The sequence below is a fragment of the Prionailurus viverrinus genome, chromosome A2 (genome assembly GCF_022837055.1).
Source record: "Prionailurus viverrinus isolate Anna chromosome A2, UM_Priviv_1.0, whole genome shotgun sequence".
Classification (NCBI taxonomy): domain Eukaryota; kingdom Metazoa; phylum Chordata; class Mammalia; order Carnivora; family Felidae; genus Prionailurus; species Prionailurus viverrinus.
This window is the reverse complement of record NC_062562.1, coordinates 35,596,593-35,620,101: the sequence shown is the minus strand read 5'-3', so window position 1 is coordinate 35,620,101 and position 23,509 is coordinate 35,596,593. Positions and strand designations below refer to the sequence as shown.

The 23,509-nt window shown below is 42.8% G+C and overlaps 1 protein-coding gene and 1 non-coding gene across 2 annotated transcripts; both read right to left on the bottom strand.

Moving 5' to 3' along the window:
- Window positions 1-557: 557 nt before the first annotated feature.
- On the bottom strand, window positions 558-20,447 carry ARL6IP5 (ADP ribosylation factor like GTPase 6 interacting protein 5). Its single transcript, XM_047850116.1, has 3 exons — window positions 20,104-20,447; window positions 4,551-4,768; window positions 558-2,200 (listed from the first exon to the last, which is right to left on the bottom strand). Exons 1-3 carry the CDS (start codon window positions 20,277-20,279, stop codon window positions 2,028-2,030), a joined length of 567 nt encoding a protein of 188 aa, XP_047706072.1. The 5' UTR covers window positions 20,280-20,447; the 3' UTR covers window positions 558-2,027.
- LOC125161375 (U6 spliceosomal RNA) lies at window positions 17,173-17,276 on the bottom strand. The gene has a single exon (XR_007150586.1). It is a non-coding gene; the product is annotated as a U6 spliceosomal RNA (small nuclear RNA).
- Window positions 20,448-23,509: the final 3,062 nt, after the last annotated feature.

Here is a 23,509-nt window from a genome sequence, read left to right as displayed (position 1 = left end):
TACCATAGTCCCCACGTAATCCAGTGGGGATATGTCCTAAGACCCCCCCTTGGATGCCTGAAACCACAGATAGTACAGAACCCCCTATATATACTGTTTTTCTCCTGTACATACTAGGAGAATGTTTAGCTTCTAAACCAGGCACAGAGATTAACTACAAAAATCATAAACTAGAACAATGATGCTGTAATAAAAGTTACGTGAATGCAGTCTGTCTATCCAAATTACCTTATTGTACATACTCACCCCTCCTCTGTGATGACGTGGGATGAGATTCTACGCGATGAGATGAAGTGAGGGAATGTTGTAGGCGCTCTGATGTGTAGTGTTTAGCTACTGTGGACCTCCTGACGATGTGTCACAAGGAGGATCATCTGCTTCTGGACTGAGGCTGACAGCAGGTAACTGACGTGTGGTGGGGGGACCTAGTGTATCTGAAACACGAGCAGAGTGGGTCATGCAGTATAGCACACCCTTGTTGTTTCAAGGGTTGTCACCGAGTCTCCCAGATATTTAGCACAGATGTGCATTAATAAACAACGTCTCTCACACGCAGAAAATCTTTGATAAATTTTATTCTCCATATTTGGGTAAGGGTACAAACTCTAGACCGTGGCTGTGAAGTCACGGTGGTAATGCTGTGCTAGAGATGATGGCTGCGGGTTGGCTGAGGAATAAAAACGCAAGAAAGATGGGAGTGGCATATGCAGTTGCTTCTTATTTTAGGATGTACAGAGAGTCTCGCCGGTAAGTACCACTCCAGTTGTCTTCATAATTCAGTGTTAGGGAAACCCACGTGTTTTCTACTCATCTATGAAATCACCCAATTGGCAAGCAAAACATCTTTGTATAACCTATTTCTAAATACATGAGAAATAAAAGGAAGAAAGTAAAAGGATACATAAACTCATGCTGTCGTAATTCTAATGCCTATCTGTAAAAACATGTGGTCGTAACAATTGCTATCTAAAATTTTCATGATTTGCAGAAGCGGCTGATCACTCCCACGTTCATGTCTGTTTGCTTGGTCATCTAAAGATGCTTTTCAGATTTCAAGGGATTAGCCATTATTGTTCTCTTTGTGCCCCTAAGGAATTAATAAAATGCACATTGATTTCCTTCCTTCTCAATGTTCCAGTTAAAAGCTAAACAGTGAAAAAAATACAAGAAACATTATCTTGGACACCTTTTTGCCATAACAGCAAGAAATATGCAATATAAACAGAACTCAAGTTTTATTTTTTTGTTGTTGCTTTTTTTAACAAGACTGTCAAGAATAATACAGGTTCCGTAGCTCTAACCTCCTTAAAGAAGATGACATTTAATTTGCAACAAATACCTGCTAGCGAAAAGGCATTACTAGCATTTTAAAAATTTGTAAAAACTTGACAAAATATCTCCTAAACAGCAATCTTTCTATTTGTAAACAAAATAAAAACAACTGGTTTATCCAGTTTTCACTGCACGTCAAACGGGTGGTAAAGTGATACAGATCATCTTTGATTTTAAAAGAAGAATAATAAAAGCTAAACTAAATTAGACTCCACATATTACAGTCCCAGGGAATATTTTTGGAGGAGAATGATGCGGGTGGGGGCGGGGGGTGTGGGGTGGGGTGTGGGGGAGGGTGGTGCTTAAAACAGGCTAACACATGACATCTATTTTAACAGTCTTTTTTCATTTACTCATATTGCCTTGATACTTTACAATTATTTTTTTCCTACAAGTTAACAGTACTGTTGCTGTACAATCCATAATTGTTTTTATTTCTCTAAAGAAGTAAGTGTGATCCATTTCCTATCAGTTGCATAAACACACTTGAAACTTCAGGCATAATAGGAGGGTAGTTTCTTTCGGTTTCTGAGGGCTTCCCTCTGTCACATCAGACATGTTAACAGCTTGGCCTATACATGCATGCTGCCAGAGATAGTTGGGTGGTACAGGCACCTCCTATTTCAAGAACACAAATGGAAACTAGGTCTGCATGAGGACAAACCACACCTGGATGTCTGTGGCAGCCCTTATATTTATTCCTTCACTTTGCTGATATAGTCAGCGAATTTGGAGACATTTTCTTCCTGCTGTTCTAGGGCATCTAGGACAATGCCCATTGGTGTCCTCTTCAGGCCTATTCCCTCCATTTTATTCTCCAGTTTGTTCTTGAGGTTCCGAAGTCTCAATGACGCGTGGATAAACATCACTACGGAAAAGAGAAACGTGGTTAGCACGGAAGCAACGGCTCTTTGCCCATTGCAGCCTTAGGCTCCCCATCTTCACACTTTGGGTCGACTGCCACGGTCAGCTGTAGTCCAGTCTGGTTCTCCAATTTACCCAAGTCCTCACATGGATCCTTGGACTTGATAGAAAGGTGTTTAAGTCATATATTAAGTGTTCTTTGTGTGTGAAGGAAAACACAGCAGGCAGGACTGTCATCTGCCAACCACACCTTCTCTTTTTCACGTTGATATTGTTACCTTTTTAGCTGCCACTTAAATTAGCTGCCACTGAAATTCAAAGTGAACCAGTGTGATTCCAACTTACATAAAAACCTTACACAAAGTTTTCCAGAAAGGAATTCATGCTCAATTCAGGGATTTCAGGGATGATCAGGTGAAGTCCTCCTTGGAGGCACCTCTTGAGGCATTTTTCCAAAGTGATGGATATAGATGTATAGATAAAAACTAAAGGGGGCGCCTGGGTGGCTCAGTCGGTTGGGCGGCCGACTTCGGCTCAGGGTCATGATCTTGCGGTCCGTGAGTTCTAGCCCCGCGTCGGGCTCTGTGCTGACAGCTCAGAGCCTGGAGTCTGCTTCATATTCTGTGTCTCCCTCTCTCTGACCCTCCCCTGTTCATGCTCTGTCTCTCCCTGTCTCGTTAAAACGTTAAAAAAAAAAATTAAAAAAAAAATAGATAAAAACTAAAGGTTTTACACATGTCAGGTACCCTAAAGTTTCCCGAATTTGCTTGATCATTTAGAATTACTCATGTTGTTTATTGAGAAACATTCCCTGTCCCCTCTGCTGGACCTCCTGAACCAGAACCTTAGAGGGGTGGGCCTGGGATCTGTATTTTAAATAGGCATCCCACGTGATCTACCAGGAGCGATTTTTCAAACTGCTGTGTATGTATAAATTGCCTGCAGAGCTGTTACATAGGCAAATCCTAGGTCTCCACCACCCAAAATTCAGACCAGTAAGACTGAGGTAGGTTTCCACAATGTAAAATGCTAATATTCACTCTGGATGAATCTCATATAGGTGATCTTGGACCATCATTTTAAGAAACACTGGTGTGCATTTTATCTGGAGGCTCCCAATCTAGACTGGCCATTGGAAACATTTGAGGAGCTTCCTAAAAATACAGGTTTTGGGGAGGAGCACTGTCAACTCACAGACTCAAGATCTTTAAGGGATATGGCTGGGAAATTTGTGCTTTTTACAAGTGTCCTACATGATTCTCAAGATCATCAAGGTCTGGGAGTCACTAATCTTGTCTAACTTCCTTATTTTATAGATGAGTGAAGTACAGCCCATATAGGATACCTGGTCCAAAGCACACGGCTGGTTTCCAGCATGTCTAGGAAGAAAAATCTGGACCCTTGATCTCTACCTATGATACATTTCATTACACTGGCCTGTCTCAGGCCCTGATGTAGAAAGGCACTGAAGTTAACAAGCTGTGTGTCAAAGCAGAATCTTTGAAATACTGAGCCTCTAGTATATAGGGTAAATGTGAGGAATATTTTTAAAAGTCTTGACTTTGCTGATTGAAATATTTTGTCCAATAAGGTGTGGGATCCATCTATAAATATTCTGGGCTTAATCTCACATATCCCCAAACAAGCAACTGATTTTATTTAATGGAAAAAATACACATGTGAAATGCTATTAATAAGTTAAAAGACTGTTCCTGTCACTTAATATAATCGAATTTTAAGTAGATTTCTGCTGATGAGACTGGAACTATATCTGTTCTCTATTTCAGGTTTCAAGTGTTTGGGATCTCAGCAAACAATGCATGTAAAATTTAGAAAATATCTAGTTCTCTTCACCAGAACTGGAGTACTTGGTAACTATATTCTGGGCCAATTATTCTTACAGACTTAGGAAAGTTGGACACTAAACACGATATACTGAGTAACTAGAGAGTAACTAGTTTACTTCCCAATGAAATACATTCATTCTTGCATCAGTATGAATGCATCAGTATGAATGCATCAGTATGAATGGCACTTAAAGATTGAGAACGGACTTGAATATCAGACCAATCTGGAGGCCATTGCAGGCTGTACAGCTTTCTTGCTGTGCGACTTGGGATTTGTACTTCTTTTGTTTATTGTTGTAGCCTCAGAAGAGTGTCTGGCACAGAGCAGGCACCCAGTAGACCTAAATCTATGGACTTACTGCACCATTAGCCTTGATCTGCTGTTTCAGAAACTTGTGATAATTTTGCAGACATGTCAACATATGGAAGAAACAGGGTAGGATATTCCCAATGAACAATTGCTCCTACATGTTTTTTTAAGGCACAAGAAGACTGAGGTTCACTTACGCAACAAAGGAAAAGTGATGCCAAACACAAAGACCATGACTCCCCCGAACATGGATATGAGGAAGTAGCTGGCCAACATGACCACCATGACAAATGCTGTGGGGTACTGCTTCTTCATCCGGCGGAGGATGTCTTTGTTGTGTGCTGCCCACACAAACCCCGTGAACACCAGCACCACTACAATGCCTCCAAGGATCATGTTGAAGGGGCTCAGGAACCTGGAATGCGAAAAAACGAGGGAGCCTGGGTCAGCAGTCATGGGAGCAGGAAGGGAAGATCAGAAAGGTAAGGAAGAGCAAATCAGGTGTTGAGTACTTACTCGGCATTCTATCTAAACTGGCTCATTTAATCCTCATAACCCGATGAGGGAGATGCTATTAATTTATTTCTCAAATGAAGAAAGTGAGGCACAGAGGTGAGAAAACGGTGGAGCCAAGATTCACACTTGGGTAGTTTGACTCCCACCAAAGCGGTCAGTCCGTCTCATTAGAGGTCCACAATTTTCAAAGACTCCCCCCCCCCCCCCCGCCGGTGGCCCCAAATCCATACATGGCTTTTATTGCATCTGTAAAATATCACAGACAAGTCTGAGGACACTGTATGTCCCTGCAGCGTGATGTTGACATTTTCTGAAACGTCAACAGTCCTATGGCCGAGAGTGGTCCTCATTCTTATAGTAATGGTAGCGAAGAGCTAAAAGGCCTCTTAAAATTTAAAAGAGACCACCTCTTTTGAAGGGGCTTTTCACTTTCATTATCTCCTGGGCTCTGGTGCACATCCAGTACAGTGCTCACGTATTTTCTGAGCTCTGTAGGCTTATTCAAATCCTCATAGGAGTTGCCACAACAGATGCAAGTCACGTGACAGCCTCCGTGGGCCAGATCCAGCCTACTGTCACATATGTGTTTGCATTGAATGGTGTTTACAGAACTTTTATTTGAATCGCGCTGTTTAGAAAGTCCATAAAACTTGGGATTTCTAACTTCTCCTATAAACAAGAAAATCTAACAACAGTAGGCGTCAGCCACTGGCTGGAGCACCTTCTCTTTCAGATAGAACAAATGCTCTCCAATTAGCTCTTGTCCTGTCACCATCTCCTGCATCTCTGACACAGAGGCCCCCATTGAGCTGCCATTGATCGTTGTTTTCCTAACAGCTGCCCTGCATTCTCTCTTACATAACCTGCCTGGCCCATGGAGGCATTTGAGTATATGACTCTTGGCAGAGAGAATCCATTATAATTCTTTAAAAGGGCTGAGAGTATCATTAGGGGATGGGTTATCAATGGAGATTTCCAAGCACAGAGCCTCTGGCTTCATTGTTACGGGAGTCAAAGGTTACATTACTGTTGATAATAAAGAAGAAAACTTAGATCCAGTATTTCATAAGAGAGAATGACTGGGTGTTACAGCCCCCACTCTTACCCAAACCCACAGTGAATACAGAACCCTGAATGTGACATTTGTGATCAGCAAGTCCCATGAGCTACTAACTTCTTACCCTCACAATAGGCTTGACGCGTATTTTACTTGGGAAGGACAATGAGGGTCAGTGTGTTTTCATCATGCTCTGAATATCAACATGACAGATTTGGAAATGAGGGACAGAAGCAAACGGGGCAATGGAAAGTGAAGCCAAGAGCTTACTTTCACTGAAATAAAACAGACGAAGGATTCATACTCAGAGCAGGATTCATATTCAGGATAACTAAGATTCTTTTTTTTTTTTTAATCCCTTTAAATTGTAGCTCTGATTCTACCTTCTGAAACATAAAAGCTATCTGAAATAGTTTCAGATAAGAGTAAAAGTATCACATGCCTTCATGGGTGAAATTGGGGGTATAATCAATGTGAAAGTGCTTTGGAAAAGTTAAAAAGGTCTATTAAAATGCATGCTATTAAACAATGGTAAGAATAGTATAGGAGTACATAATTTAAAGTTGAATCCCATAATAGTAAGTTGCTTATTTCATTCAAAACTCTTGCAAACACTTATCCTCCTACAGGCCATAAATCTCTTCCTCAGACTAGAGTCTACAGAAATAAACAAAAATGCCAAGATTGAGTTGTAACAATATTCACATGAGTAGCATATGATTAAAAAGTTTTAGAAATAACGTGTATGGCCAACAATTGCCTAGAGGTGGTATATACAGCTATTTTAAATACTTAATAATAAAAGAAGACACTAATAATATATTGAGTGGGCAAAAGCAACTGTAATTTTGTTAGGTGGAGATAGATACATACATGTGATAGATATATATACATATATAGATATATACATGTGATAGATATATATACATATATATGTGTGTATATATATATGTGTATATATATATGCATGTATATACATATAGTATAGCTCAGAAGTAGAAAGCTTCACAATTAGTATATTATTTTGTAATTAGAAATAAAATGAACATGCAACAAAGGAAAATATAAAAATATAAAAGCAACTGCTCCCTGATCCCAACCCAGGCTTGGCACAGGCTTGCTACAACAGCCTATCTTTACTTCCGTCATCTCTCCAATAACATGAATGCAATTTCAATTCATACTTCATGGCGAAGCTGTTCCTTCTCCGACCCAAACCTTGGTTCCCTACTCATTCTGCAGATCTTCTTCTGGCCAGGGTTCACCACCCCACTCCTCTAGGCTTTTCCAGTACCCAGAACATGAACTATTCTGTCTGTCCTTCACCACTTCTTTATCATCTGGGGGCCACAAGTCACTCTGTACTTTTCTCTCTTTTAAAATTTTATCTGGGTTATGCCCTATCCGCTGATTTAAGCCCAGAATCTGGGAAAGACAATTATAGGCCTGGAGAAAGGAAGAATTAGGACAAAAATAAAATCTTTTTCAGCAGGCGGTGAGGAAATGGAGTGGAGAGGCCCAGGAACTGTCACCGATTAATAAATCTCATTCCTAGCTCTCAAGAGATTCCAGAAGAAATTATCCTGAAAGACTACATTGGTTATACAGGGGTAGTAGCATCATGGGTAGCTTACCCCCATTTGTTTATTAGTTTCACCCAAATATTTTTCAGCTGTAAAGAAAAGCAAAGATCTACATTAACTCAAAAAACTACAGTGGAGGGTTCAAGTTAAAGGAAACACTTTGCATAAAGTGCAAATAAAAGATCGATGGTTGGATGGTTGGTAGCAAAGTGGCAAAGGTATCCTACTCAGTTCTTTACAGAACAGCTATTAAAATGATTCATGAAGTGAAGCATAAAATCAAGAGTATGCCAAGCTTTGTCTATTTTTCTCTGTTGAAGTAAAATAGGCATCTATGCTGAATGTCTAAATAAAACCCAGGACAAAGAACAACAAAAAATCCAAGCCTGACTCAAGCAATTCCAAATCTGCTTGTCACCTGTTCCTGTTCTTCATAGGCAAGGGAAAAGAACAGAGCACAGAGCCCTATAGAAGTGGTTTTAGCTTACAACACGCCCAGCCACACAGTCTATAATTAGAAAGTAACCAAGTTTCCAAGCTGGAAAAAAATGAACAAAGTTACTCGGAGCAGAAACGATTTCCCCCCTTCTTCTGAAGTGCCATTCCATTCTAACAAAGAGTAAAATTTGGACCGCTCCAATGCCTTGGCGCCTTCCTGCACTTGGAGGAAAATAAAACACCTACACCACCCTCTAGAGTTTAATTTCATTTTCCAATGAGTGCAGGAACTGGGGAGCCAGTTCTCGTCTGAGATGAGCAAAGCTTTTAGTCAATAGCGGGGCTCTTAGTCACAGCGACCCACAAGAAAGCCCAAGAACCTTTAGGAAAAAAAACTTCCATAAATATGCTACCCCAGCTTTCGTGGGCACAATTGCCACTGGGCTCTGATGGTGGAGTTTCACTTAAAGGTAATCCCTGAAGGAGGAAGGGAGGGAGGACGGAAGGCAGAGCGGTAGAAGGGGGGGAGAAGGGCAGAGAGGAGTGGAGAGGACAAAGGGAGAGGACAAATGTAACTTTCTGTCCCTGGTGGAAATGGGACCTAGTTTAACAAGTCAAAAGCATTCAGTATGTTTTCCTCTTGTGGGATAAAAATATATACCTATATGTATACACATCCTATTCCGTAAGTAAGTCAGTAAATAAATAAATAAAATGTAATGGTTAAAAATTCTAGTGGAAACATCCACGGTTGTAAAGAGGTTTACAGTCCCATCACAGAATCCTGTAGCAGCGCGTTCAAAAATAAATCAGTTCAGGGGCGCCTGGGTGGCGCAGTCGGTTAAGCGTCCGACTTCAGCCAGGTCACGATCTCGCGGTCCGTGAGTTCGAGCCCCGCGTCGGGCTCTGGGCTGATGGCTCGGAGCCTGGAGCCTGCTTCCGATTCTGTGTCTCCCTCTCTCTCTGCCCCTCCCCCATTCATGCTCTGTCTCTCTCTGTCCCAAAAATAAATAAACGTTGAAAAAAAATAAATTAAAAAAAAAATAATAAATCAGTTCAGTCCCACTGCACAGATGAGTAAACCAAGGCCCAGAGAAGCGAAGAAACCTTTTTCTAGGGGTTTAGGGGAGAGAAAAGGGTGCCAGCTGATGTAAGTGTGACAGCAATTCATACTATAACCCGTTGTGCATTGTTGAGCAGCTTCAGGAACCTCCCCCACGCCTTCTCAGTATTCTTCCAGTTGGGGTCAGCAATGAAGCATCGTTCTGGGAAATCCCATGGCATTCTCACTTCTCTCTGAAAGAAGGTTGCTGTAAGCAGATGTGGACACATGTCCTGAATGTACCAACATGAATCGGGTAGCTATAGCTATGGTTTTAGCACAAGTCCCTGAAGGGGGAAGAAAAATCTTGGCTGGTCACAGAACTTCAGAGCTAGGACACATCTTGAAAAATGCATCTCATTCTGCATATAAACAAGCTAACGAACGGACAGGTTAGTAAGTACGTCCTCAAACCCATCAACTATAGAGTTGGCGATAAAAGTTTACCGAAACAGAGGTTCTCAGATCAAGTCAAGGGCACACCTGGTAACTCCTGTCACACTACAATGCCAACAAGAGTCAAAAAGGCAGTGAAACACTTTCCGGGCAGGGGAAGGAGCTTCGCATCGAGTTCCAATTTTCTAACCCAAAAAGCTATTTTTGTAGTTTGGTTCCTGAGGAAGCCTGACTCACCAAGAAAGGGAGGGAACAATTTACTCACAGTGGATCTGTCTAAATTGGTTGATGTTTTGCTGTGGTCCTGAAACAGCCAGAGGAGTCACTGCAAATATGAATCCACCCATCCATTCTCTTGCTTCTCCTTGCTCTTAGAATAAAAACACAATTCGTTACACATTCTCCACGGCCCCACAGGGTCTGGCTCCTGCCTGCCTGTACCTCCAGGGCTGCTACAAACAGTTGTGTAGTTTGAACCCAGGACACGGAGGCGGAGGCCCAGCTGAGGTAAGCGGGGGGTGCCAGTCCAGGCCACAGTTCACTCACTACACAATCTAGCTTGGACTGCATCTGCCAGGAGTAAGGGGTAGTTTTATTTTTGTTTTATTTTTTATTATTTTTTTTTTTAATTTTTTTTTTTCAACATTTTTTATTTATTTTTGGGACAGAGAGAGACAGAGCATGAACGGGGGAGGCGCAGAGAGAGAGGGAGACACAGAATCGGAAACAGGTTCCAGGGTCCGAGCCATCAGCCCAGAGCCTGACGCGGGGCTCGAACTCCCGGACCGCGAGATCGTGACCTGGCTGAAGTCGGACGCTTAACCGACTGCGCCACCCAGGCGCCCCGTAAGGGGTGTTTTTAATAATGAGTATGAGGGGACTAAGGGCTGGTAGCCCAGCCTGTGCTCTCCACGTACATGGCCTCCTGATTCCACACCCCGTCCTCGGGGGTTTCTAGAACTCGCCCTGGGTCTGGCCCCCACAGGCCTGCACACAAGCCATTCTTTGCCTGAGTCACTCCTACTGCCTTCAACTCCCAGCCTAATCCATCTCTCTGACCACGTGATAGCACCATAGGCCTCACTTTCATTGCCCTGATCACAGAGGTGGTTTTACATTTACCTGACTGAGTGTTGGATGAATGTCTGTCTCACACTAGAGATGAAGCTCTCTAACGGCCGGGACTATAACATTGTCTCCCTGGCACCTGGTACAGGGCCTGGCATACAGTAGGTATTCAATACGTGTTTGTTGAAAGAAAGAAGAAAGTAAGGATCTAGCGTACTTTCATGTTATTTAAAAGAAGCCCAGGAACTTTCCATGGCCACAAGTGAAGCGATGGGAGATTTGTCTTGGACGAATCACTCTTACTCTCATTGTACACTAAATATCACTGGAGAAATAGTCCCTGTCTTTGTACCTTCACAGAGTTGTGATGAAACAAACAGAGGAAAAAGAAAAACAGGAAACTTTATGTGAATGCCCGTGCAGATGGGACTTCTAATGAACATGACATGTTCGGATGGGGTGAAAGGGCCCTTTGGCTGGCCGGCAGGAGGAACTTGGTAAGTCTTGCCACGAGTATGGCTGGGGGCCAGGAGGGAGAGTGGGGTGGCGCAGAGGGAGACTTGTACTCCTGCACACCTGTCTATATAGGCCCCTCTTGCTCTGTGACTCCTCTGATAACCCCGAGGGTCTCCCACGGTTGCTTTAGCTTCCCTACCTGGCTTCCATCTTGGCAGGAAATATTTCTGACTATAAAGTATAAATGGAAAGGTACAAATCAGTTTCAAGACAACACGATCAGTGTCGCCTAGGCCTAATAATCACCAGGCAAAGGAGCCTTCATGGCACTGAAAGTGGGATGGGAGCCTGTCTCTTTTGTCACAGAAAGGGCATAGTAACCTAACGTTGAGATTTTCTTAACCAACTGAAGTAGGAAGACCCATAGTATTTATTGCATTCTTGCTGTGTATGTATAGCTATTGCATCCTGGGTACTTGGCAACATGAAACTAAACATTCACATCCAAATGATCCATCGTCTTTGCAGCAGTTGGCAGGTCGAAAGTATTCACAATAAGACATATCTCATGAACCTCCATGTTTTCTTTTGTGTTTATGAAGCTAATGGCTTCTTTTATTTTTAATAAATAATAAATTGGGCCTGGTTTAGAAGCCATACATCTCATACTTCCGTCAGTGATGCAGCTTCAAATAACAGCGTACAAGGCTCTGATTAGATGGCAACTAATCCCTTTTAAAGGTTGCATCACGGCAAATTTCTAACATATACAATGGTAAAGAGAATAGTATAATGGACTCTTGTGTATACTAATCATTGCTTTCAGCAATTAGGAACCTATGGTTACCCTCACAACAAATAATGTTTTTAAGCTGCAGTAGAGAGATATTTGTTTACCAACTGTTCTTTCTGAATCCTTTTAGTAAAGTAAATTAAATCGCCTTCACATGGCAGGTTCTCACAGCGCTGGCTGAGGAGGCTGGGGTTGGGCAAATGCAAATGAGCCTGGTGACACATAATCTTCCATCTTACAAGTAGGCTCCTGTCCACCTCCCACCAACACCCAATTTCTGCCTTCCCTTCTGTTTCTCTGAGGGACGAGCCACACTCAGGGCACACTGAAGCAGGTAAGTAGAAGCAGGAACCAAAGCCTCAGTTTCCCACTCCGGATGGACTTTCTGCCATCTCGGTGTCCCCGTTAGTGAAGGCTCCATCTAAGAGCAGGCTGAGAAATCCTATTTATGGTAAACACTTGCAGAACAGAGAGGCAGCCTGCAGCTTTTGTCCAAGATCACAGGCTTGAAAGTGTTCTCTGAAGTAAGAGAACAAGCCCAACGCAACAGACAGAGGAGGATCTTTTGGGTATGTATTCTGAAGCTGAGTGATAAAGGAGAGAATTCATTTGCCCAAAAGAAAAAACAATAAGAAATTCCCAATAGTGCTGCACAAATTTGGTATTAAGTGGATAGGTCAAGTTCATCTTTTAGAACTCAATTTCTTATACAGAGGTCTTGGCCCCTACTAAGTAGATTGAGAGCTTTTGCCTTCTACAAAAGGGGCCAGGAATCCCAAATATGCTCATTTGCACACTTATCCAGAATCACTGTAAATCCTAAAGTAGGAAAAGGAGACAGAAACAACCAACCCCTGACTGATGGTGGTGGGAGTGTTTTTTTAAAAAAGCGTGTGGGGAGAAGCCAAGAACAAGGTTGCATAAATGGTGTCCAAGGATTTAATGAAAGACAACCCTTATTAGATGAAGAATTTTGAGATTAAAATTTTATTGGGTGTTGACAGACCTCGAAAAGTTCTGTACTCATAAGAAGCACATCACCCGTCAGGGAAAGACATGCCAACATTGCATGTGCATACCTCAAGTGTAGATAAAGAGGTATGGGAGAGCAGGAGAAGATGAATTCTGGGAGGATTAGGAAGGCAGGGTGGAGTTGTATTCCTGCTCATATCCTCAGGGCCTAGACACTGTATGACACGGAGTAGGTGCTCAGTAAATACTCGTTGAACTGAGTAAAAGACATGTCAGCTGCAGGTGAGGAAGAGAAAATTATAATTACCCTTTCCTCTGTCTACATACTCAATGCCTTCCCCATTTTTAATACCTGAGGTTTGAAATTTGGCATCGTAATGTACAGGAGAAATGAGATAAGTCGGGTTGAAAAGAATCTGTTTGGGGCACCTCGGTGGCTCAGGAGGTTAAGCTTCTGACTTCAGCTCAGGTCATGATCTCGCAGTTTGTGAGTTCGAGCCCCGGGTCGGGCTCTGTGCTGACAGCCTGGAGCCTGCTTCGGATTCTGTGTCTCCCTATCTCTCTCTGTCCCTCTCCCACTCGTGCTCTCTCAAAAATAAACATTACAAAAAGAAAAAAAAAAAAGGAAAGCATGTTTGTGTAGGTATTTCTGCACACTTGCTATGCTTGTATAAATATTAATTATTATGTGTGTAGTTTCATCTTGTAGCCTCTAGATACTACGCATGATGAAGGTAGGGATCACAGATTCTTATTCTGCGCTATATCTCCTAGCACAGTGCCTGAGAAGTCAGTAAATGCTTCGTACTCTGTGGAGTGAATGGATAAAACAACAAAAATAAGAGTAATATTGTAGCATTGGTGTTGAAGCTGATTAATCTCAAAAACCTTTCCACTAGGTTTTGGCATAAAAGCACTGCAATTGATTTCATCTACAAATGTTTTAATACATTCCGACTCAGAGCATCCCAGGGCTCTCTTACCCTGCTCTTCCTTTACCATCTAGAAACTTGGGGTTTTCATCCTTGCAGCATTAAAAGGTATAATCCATCTGACCATTTTTTAATACCAAAGGCTGTAGCCAGAAGGCTTAGAACATATTATAGGACCACACTCATTCCGAAGAGATTAAAGCAATGCTCTTTTCAAACAGAAGTACCAGCCTTCCAGAAATCCCTTGCCATTTCAAACAACGGGTAGCATAAAGTGGCAGCTGCAGGTTTCACCCTCTGGTAACACCTCCACAGGCCACATGGTGGAGAGGTGCTTCAGGAAAATACAGGCTCATTTGTTCAGCGGCTACACGGTGCTGTCTTAAAGGGGAGGCCTGAACGTACACAAATGAAAATAAATGAGCCTGTTGGCTACAGATGCACTGGAGTCATTTATATGTTTGAAAATTCTGTGTGTGGTTGGCGCTTCTGATGCCATGCCAGGAAATAAGAGTCCCGATGGCGGGGGGGGGGGGGGGGGGGTAATTTGTGAGAATAAGACGGGCCAATAATTACAAATGTATGAGAGTCGGCTGTTCAGATGAATTAGGTTAAATAGGAGATGCAGAATATTTGCAGGATGATTTAACAAAAAAAGTACTTCATATCAATAAAAGAAGCTACTATTTAATAGCAGTTTTTGGTTCTAAGTAGCCACACGAACTCCAGCCTTTACATTGGTGAAATTGGGGGTTCGATGGGATCAGTACTTCTCAACTTCCACTTGGGGATGTATATCAGAAACTACTTGGGGAGTTAAGATCCTGGACCATTCCAAAAATGATGTATGTAGAATTTCTGAAGTTAACACCTGCACATATGGGTACATTGATTTAAATTTTCTCAGTGTTTCTTTTGAACCAGACCAGACCAGACCAGTGCTTCTTAAATTTTAATGTGCCTATGAATCATCTGGGAGTCTTGTCAAAAAGCTGGCTCTGATTCAGTAGGTCCCAGCAGCTGGGAAGAGGCCTGAAATTCTGCATTTCCAAACTTCCAGGGTGAGAGAGGCTGCTGTTCCATGGCCCCGAACAGATTTAGATTTCTCCAGCTCCACTCTTTTGGCATTCTATTAAGCACAAAGCAATTTCCATCCACAATCAGACTGTATCCCATACTGAGCATTTAAACTTCAAGTGTAGTTAGGTGTTGCCTTTGTGTTTCACTTTGAAAATAGAGGCAGAGACTTGTATTGCTGTGTGTGAGGTAAGAAGAGTATCTAGGGGTTCCTGGCTGGCTCTGTCAGTGCGGCACTTGACTCGATCTTGGGATTGTGAGTTTGAGCCCCATCTTGAGCATAGAGATTACTTAAAAAAAAAAAAAAAAAAAAAAAAAAGAATATTTAGTGCCAAGACGTATCATGTCAAGGATGGAGACGGTAAGTTAGGTCCTCTTCAATCTTGATTTTAAAAATGCAAAGCCACTTTCAGCAAAACACACATTTCCCAGCTTGTTATTTACGCTATTCCTTTTAACCTCTTCTGAAGTGATGCCTGAATCTCAAAAGGAAACTGAAGTCTTCAAGGAAAGCAACCCAAGTGTTTACAAGAAGCACAAGTTGCAATTATGGCAAAACCACTGAAGTGTATTCATCCTCTAATACTTCTAAGAGAATACACAAGTTGTTAGAATTTCAAGTATACCTGTAACCTAGAAGTTAATATAATAACAGCAGCTAATGTTGAATTGTTATCACTTGCTAGGTTTTAATGTACTTTATATTAAGTCATACAATTCCTATTTTATAGGAATTCCAGAGCAAGTGAACTTTTGAGCAGAAAACTAAAAAAGCAACTGCCAGAATTCTGTCAAAAAATAAAAAGTCTGAGTCGGTGGAATCAGTACAGTCTTCCAGGCAGATTAATAAAAGAATGATCGCATAACAAATTTAATAAATCAAGGATAATCATCAAAGCCGTGTAAGTTTCAAATCTGCTCCATTCTTAGGTTTGAAAAGTCAGAAGCTGGGAGCTAAAACCAAACTGTTTTGCTAAGTAACTGCCAAGAACTCTGTTTTTGTAACTTGTTATAAACCAACTTATTTAGTGAAGGTGATCACTAAATTATCATGATTTTCCTGGCTACAGAAACTTGAGCAGGTGTAGTTCAAAGCCAAGGTTACCACCCCTGTGATTTCAACCAGGGGTGATTTTGACCCCCAGGGGACACCTGGAATGTCTGGAGGCATTTGTGACTGTCACAGCTGAGAGCCTGGTTGCTAGTGTCATTCAGAAGGTAGACAGCAGGGATGTTGCTAACTGTCCTACAATACACAGGACAGCTCTCTACAACACAGAATTATATGATCCAAATTGTCACAGTGTTGATGTTGAGAAAACTTGCGGGAGAGTATTTCACCGAAATTCGACAAGGGCAATAGGAATTAGTGAAGAGCTTGACTTCTGATCTTTTCTAAATTGAATGTTTTACATGACAGTAATCCTGACCAACGGGTAGCAAGTGCTGTCAGCAACGACCCAGTTGGAATCACTTTAGGAGCATCTCCTTGCTATGTACTAACTAACGTGCTGCTGTGTGCTTCAAAATAATTTGTTCCATTAGGTAGGTTAAAAGCTGCCCCCGTGATTACGTTGAGGCCTTCTGTTCATTTACTTACATTTGCATTCACCAACTAAGCATCTGCTATATAGTAGGCCTCAGGGATACAGCGAATAAAAATAATGATAACCGCAACAAGAAAAAGAAGAAATAATCACACACTAAACCCACGGTCTCTGACCTCAAGGAATTTATAGTCCAGAGTAGAGACAAGGAAACAGACAACTTAAAAGCCTGTGAGGTAACTACCAGGAAAGATAAAGGCACAGGTGTGTGGCCCAATTAACATAAGACAGTGAGGGGAAAAGGGAAAATGTTTCCTCAAAGACATGGTACCGACCCTGCATCTTGAAGGAGAAGCAGGAGTAGGTAAGTTGGCAGCTGGAGCTTGGGTGGATACAGCTGCTGGGGTAAAGATGCTGTCTACGTGTTTCAATAATCTCCATGATCATACCAAATGATGAAAAAAATAATAAGTAACATTTGTGGAACAAAAACTAAGAGCCGGACACTATTCTAAGAACCTTGTTTGTATTAACTCAGGTAATCTTCATAGAAGCTCCATGAGGGCGGGTATTATAATTAGTCTCATTGATAGATGAGGAGGCTGAGGACCAGGCGTAGTTCAAGTCCACGCTTACAGAGCTAATGACTGGCAGCTGGGATTTAAAATTCACTTAATCTGTTGCTTGCACTCTTAACCACTACTTTCTACTATTTGAAGAGCCAGGAGATAGGACGCCTTCAACAAGGGCTGTTAGCTAAGAAACTTACTCAAAACTAATGTGCTAGCTTAGTGCTAGAGTAGACCTACTGAGACGAAGTCACATGCCTGGTAAACCATGCTTTTAGAATGAAGACCGACCTTATTCTTTTTTTTTTTTTTTTTTCATATGGAACACTTAACAAATTTGCATGTCGTCCTTGCACAGGAGCTATGCTAATCTACATATCGTTCCCATTTTAGTATATATGTTGCTGAACTGAGCGTGAAGACCAAACTTCTACCCATGGATTATGAGGCCCTGCCTGATCAGCCCTCATGTTCAGATTTATCTTATCCTAATCCCTCTTACTGTCCATTTTTACCAAGGTAGCCCTTTGTGTCTTCTTTGGAGCTAGATGATAGGTGTTTGGTTTTCCTTCTTCCTTTCTGCAATCCGCAAGAACGGGCTCTCTCCATCGTCACCCAAGCCAGTTTTCAACACAGGAGCATTCACAGTTGAGGCTGGAGCCTTCTAACAATGCCCTGGAGGCCCCTCCTTACTATTAGGGGACAGAACACCCTTTGAACACGGTTTCTTATCCAGTAAACACCCAGGCAACATTTTCACACACACTGTACCAAGATGTCATAGGAAACTATCAGATGCCTGTAGAGGATCCAGATAAACAGCTTCTAATACTGCTCTGACCCACCCATCTACTGACATCATCAAGAGAGGAGAGTTCTCTTTAGAATGAGAAATGTTCCAAAATCAACTAAGCTCTCTGACCCTGAAGATACTTGGTTTCTTCCAGGTTTAAGAGATTATAATTCTAAACCTCATGACTCATAAGAAGATGGCATAGTAGTTAAGAGCACAAGACTGGGTCTGTGACTTTAAGCAAGTCATTTATACTCTTTGAGCCTCAGCAACAATAATAATAACAATGATGATAATATGTCATCTCACCTCATTGGGTTGTACAAAACAATACAGGTAAATTACTGAACAAAGTACCTGGTACACGGAGAGCTCGATAAATGATCGCTTTTGTTGTTATTAGATTATAAAGAAAGAAAAAAGCCGTTTGTGGAAAAATTACCGAATGTGTGTTTGTGGACACAGGAAACAGTCAAGGATCATGTACCAAATTCTTACTGCAGTATGGAGGAAATCTCCTATTTTACATGCATGTAATTTTCAAAACAATTTACTTCTGGCCTGTATCTTTTGTATGGCTCTAAAAATAAGGTCAATAAAAAATAAAGATGGCTCTTTTTCACTTTTATCTTCAAAAATGTCACTGCCAACCAACATCTCCTATTTGAAAAGGAGAATGGGAAGGCCAACACTCCAAACTGCCCGAATTAGTAGGCTAAGGCACCATAATGAGGGAGCTATATTTAGCCAGGGGGCTGGACCCTGACCTTCACAGTGAAAAATGGATTCCATCAAAGCCTGTGTCTGGTCTGGGCAGTACACCTCTCTGAAAAGCAACAGTTTCCTTGAACATTTGATGGGTCTGGGTCAAACTTTGCCTATTAACGAAGTTTGGGGGGCTACCTCAAAAAAGCCTCACCTCTAGATCACCAGACAAAATGTCTGGATTGCTTCTTTCCCAAGGGGGAGCAAAGAAAAAGAAAGCAAACCAACGGATACAATCCTATATACTATTTGGTTTTTGTTTTAAAGACATTTTTTAGCATTCTGGCAAAGGAGCCTCAAGCATAAGGTTAGGGGAAGGTTCTGGAGGCAGCTGCCTCAGGCCTCTTGGGAGCCACCCTCCCTCAAAGAGGGCTCGGAACCTGTGCCCTCCACACACTGAGCCATTCTCAGAGTTGGTGATTCCTCAAGCAACACAGAATGAGGGCCTGTGTCACTGTCTACCAAATCCCACCAATGAGCGTTCTCTTCCGCATGGGGGCAACTACTCTGAACCACACACATCTGGAAATTGCGAACTCTCTCTCTCCTCTGTGCTGGGTACTTGGTCCTACGGCTTCTCAACAACTGCCACATGTCCATCGGCTAGAATTCATGCCTGATTGATTCTGTTGTGTTCCGAGCCTGGCACAGAGAAGTGACTCGATAAGCCAAACACCAGCAAAGCAACTCAAGAAACCACCCTCTTTGGCCTTTCCCACCCCCTCCAAGTTTGGCTCTCTCCTCTTTCTCCCAGGCCAGCTTGCACTTCCCTCTGTAATGGCAAGCGCGTTCCTTTATAAAGTCTCAGGCTGCCTCTTTCTTTAGAGGGGCGTAGAATCAGCCAGATCTAGAATATCACCATCCTGCAAAAGTAAGAGAAGCATTTCTTAAGGGGTAAACTACAAGAAAACGTGGTTTCTAGTAAAGCAGGTGCGTCTGCTGGAAGCGGTGGAATCCTATGTAACACAGAACACTTTCAGATCAGGCACTGAAAAGGCCTTGAATACACCGACACCAGGAAGTGAAAGCAGCAAGAGTGACCACGCCTGACAACTCCTGGATGAAAAAGCAAGAGAACCCCATTCCTGGGGTCAGCGCAGCCGTCACCCCACACCGGGAGATGCGTCACCAGGGAACACCCACCCTCTTGCTCCCAAGCTCAGATTCCTTGTACAGTGTGGCGGGCACTACGCAGAGAGATCGACAAAACACGTCCCTCCTTAGGTACCCTTTTTACACTAACACCCCAGAATGCAGAATCCCGATCCACACCCCGTCGCCCAAGTCTCCCAGGGCGGCGCCCATTCCCGCCAGCCCCAGGATAGGGTTTCACCACCTCCCTCTTTCTTCTTATTTTTACAAGACAGGGGCACTGCGAACATCTCCTTCAGCAAGTGCCTAATCAGGGTACAGAGAGGGGGGGAAAAAAGTCATTTTTCTTGTCCGAAGCCGGCAAAATGTCCTCACCCCTAGGAATCCCCCCACTTCTGGGCCCGAGGCGCGGGATGGAAAAGGGGACCACAAGACGGCTGCGGCCTCGCCCTGACAAGTTTCCACTGGCTTGACCGCTTGCACTTGCCAGGGCGGAGGCTGGGTGTGGAGAGCTTTTCCACATCCCGGGATCTTGTGCACCGGAGCCCCACAGTACCGCCCTCGATCGGCGCCCCGGAGGGGGACCCCACTTACCCCACAACGGAAATCATCATGGCAGCCACCACCAGGTAGTTGGTCTGATAATAGAGCAGGTTGCTCACCACGCGGTTGTTCCATTTGGAAATGTCCCTGAAGTCCGGCCGGGCAAAGCGGTCAGAGCCAGGGAAGAAATCGTCCCAGGCACGGAGCGGAGCGAAATTCACGTCCATGTCTGTCTTGTCTCTCAGCTTCTTGTTCTTCCCCCTCTGGAATCTGGCGGCGGCGGCGGCGGCAACCGATCAGCTGAGCTGGGTTGGAGTTGACAGCCGCTCTGGCTCAGTCGGCTCTGAGGTTGGTGAGCAGCGGAGCGAAAGAAATTGGGAGCGGGCGGGCGTTTTTCCTCTTCTTTACTTCTTGATTGGCTCTGAGAGGTTGGTTACAGGAAAAGTGGGGCCTCGCGGCATAGCCAGGGACAGAGTGCAAAATAGAGATGAAATGATAGAAAGAAACCAGCGGAAGTCCCCAGGCTGTAGCGAGATGGCAATGACTTCCCTACCAGTCCGAATACACACAGCCTCCTTTAAAATATCCCTTTTGAGTCTTTAACCTAAGACTGTTCTAGACTTTAAGGAAATTTTTTGCAGCTGTTCAGATGCCAGTCTAAGAGAAATGGAATGGAAGGCAACTATAGTGTTACTGAAGATGAGCTGTTTTTGAAAACTAACTAGTTACTAACCTCTGCACATCTGAATGCAATTCTCATGCTTTCTGTTTCACCATGAGTCACTGAGTGAAATCAGATTGGCAAAATGGGAAAGAAGGACGTGTAGAATGGAAAGGCTGGCTTGTTTTTTCACTTCTCTCTCTTCTGCAACTCTGTCTTTTCTGGAAAAAATTATTGAACTACTGTGCTATTCTGATACTGCAGTCACTCGAGTCACATCAGCCTTGAGCTGGGAGGTCATTCACATTTGAAAGCAAACAATGGTCTGCAGTGACCAATAGTGTACAGTAATTGCTTACAATTAGATATTACTGCTATTGTTATTAATAATAGCACAGGCCATGATTCATATGTATGGTATTAATAGTGCTTTAACCTGATTTATTCTCGGTGCTTTATTATGAACATCCTCTGATTTTTCTCTATCTTGCAGTTTTATTGGTGTGGCTGTATCTGAGTAGGCTTGATAGGGCACTAAAAGTTTGAAAACTTCAGTAGGATGCCAACAGATATTTTAAGTCCTTTCAAGGCACTATAAAAACACTGTGGGGGATTTTTAAAAAGGTAAGAAGAATTCAGCCTTGCCCTGCCTTCAGCGATCTTGCAATGCAGTGGAAACTAACTTAAATATATTACAGTAAGAGGAGTGCTCCGGAGAGAAGTGCCAGACCTTGGTGATCAGTTACAGGAAGTAGGAGGGTGTGGAGGAATTCCCTGGGGCTTAAGAATTTCAAGAGGCAGCACTGTGGGCTAGCTGAAAAAATGATCTAGGTCGTGACCAGCATACCAGCCCCATTAGGACCCTGCACCTGTTGGAGAGATCAGTGAGCCTTAGGAGCTGCGACCAAGACCCTTCCAACTGCTCAGGACTGCATGACCATAAGCTGTCACATGTCTTTTAGTAATAGTATGATTCCTCATTGATCATAGGCAATTGATATGCAGTAAACGTTTGTTCAGCATATATTTATTTATTTGTTTAGGGGCACCTGGCTGACTCAGTTGGTGGAGCGTGTGACTCTTAATCTCAGGGTCTTTAGTTCAACCCCATCCCCCGCCCCCCGCCCCCCGACATTGGGCATGGAGCTTACTTTATTTATTTATTTATTTAATTTTTTAAGGTTTATTTATTTTTGAGAGAGAGAGAGAAAGAGACACAGTGCGAGTGCGGGAGGGGCAGAGAACGAGGGAGGCACAGAATCGGAAGCAGGCTCCAGGCTCTAAGCTGTCAGCACAGAGCCCTATGACAGACGACACGGGGCTCAAACTCACTAACCGTGAGACCATGACCTGAGCCAAAGTCGGACTCTTAACCGACTGAGCCACCCTGGCGCCCCAAGCATGGAGCTTACTTTAAAAAAAAAAAAAAGAATTTGTTTGTTTAAACCTCCAAAGAGGTTTAAAAATAAACATCAACAAAAAAAGCTGGATATAACTGTATTTACCATGATTTCCTTCTCCCTCTCTCATAAAATATTAATCATGCTTCTCTCTCTGGCTGCATATGAGAGAATTTTTTTTTCCACTACACATTTCTACCTTTGTCAAAATCATTTCAAATAAAAATGGACACATGTGGAATCCTTACTTTATGTCAGGTACTATTTGAAATGCTATTAGTAGCAGCTTTTTGCCACATTTCATTCAGGGGGTCAAATTCAATGTAAAGGTTTTCCTGGGGCTCTTACGTCCACACTTATGCTTCTAGACAGGGCCACCTGAGTATTTATCTGTCTGTATACAAACCACAGTGGATAGTCTAATAGTTTATGATATATTCCATTCCAATGAAAAAAAATCTGTTGCATGTCTGTTACTTTCATTGCTGGCTGTCTCTAATTGGTCAGTCTGAGCCAGTGGGAGTGCCTGGTGTCATCTACCAAAACACCACCACAGGAGTCTAGGTGTTAGATCCAAGGCACACGGATGCAGGGCTAGATGCCTCTGCAGACCTCTTCTCCATCCAGCAGCACCCTGTTCCTGGACCTCAGCTTCCTCCCTGTGAAACAGGTAGGTTTGGACTAGGTGATTTCCAAGGCACCTGTTGGTTTCTATCATCTGAGGGGGCCGTGGTGCTTGCTGCCACTAATCAAAAGATCTCCTGAAAGTAGCATTGCTGGGGTCCAGCCCACATGAGCCTGTTTTGAAAAGCACCGGTTTAATCTCAGTGGTTTCTACCTGTAGAGTAGTCTGGAGGGGGAAAAAAAGAGCTTTCTGGGTTGATGTTGAGACACCTGACCTGGGAAAGTGGCTGGTATCTCCTGCTACTGACTGTGGACTGTGAACTCTGTCCTCTCCCATTTACTGCCTGGCACTAATTTTCAGCTCAATGAATGCTATTAAACTCAACCTGATTGGGGAATAATAAAGGACAAAGAGGAGACAATATCATAATTTATTAACAGCAGCTACATTTACTGAGTACCCATTAGGCTATATGTATTCCACGTCAGTAGTTCTCAAACTTTATTTTGAATAGAATCATTCAGGGCCTTGCAGAAGGTTGGGGGTGGGTGTGAGAACTTGCATTTGTAACAAATTCCCAAGTGATGCTAATATGCCTGATCAGAGATTATATTTTGAGAACCATTGTGTTTTATCCAATTCTCAGTCTTACAAAGTAAATATTTTACAAATAAAGACCCAGAAGTGCCGAAGGTCTCATAGTTCATAAGTGAAGAGTTAAGGATTTATTATTTTTAAATGTTTATTTATTTTTGACAGAGAAATAGAGTG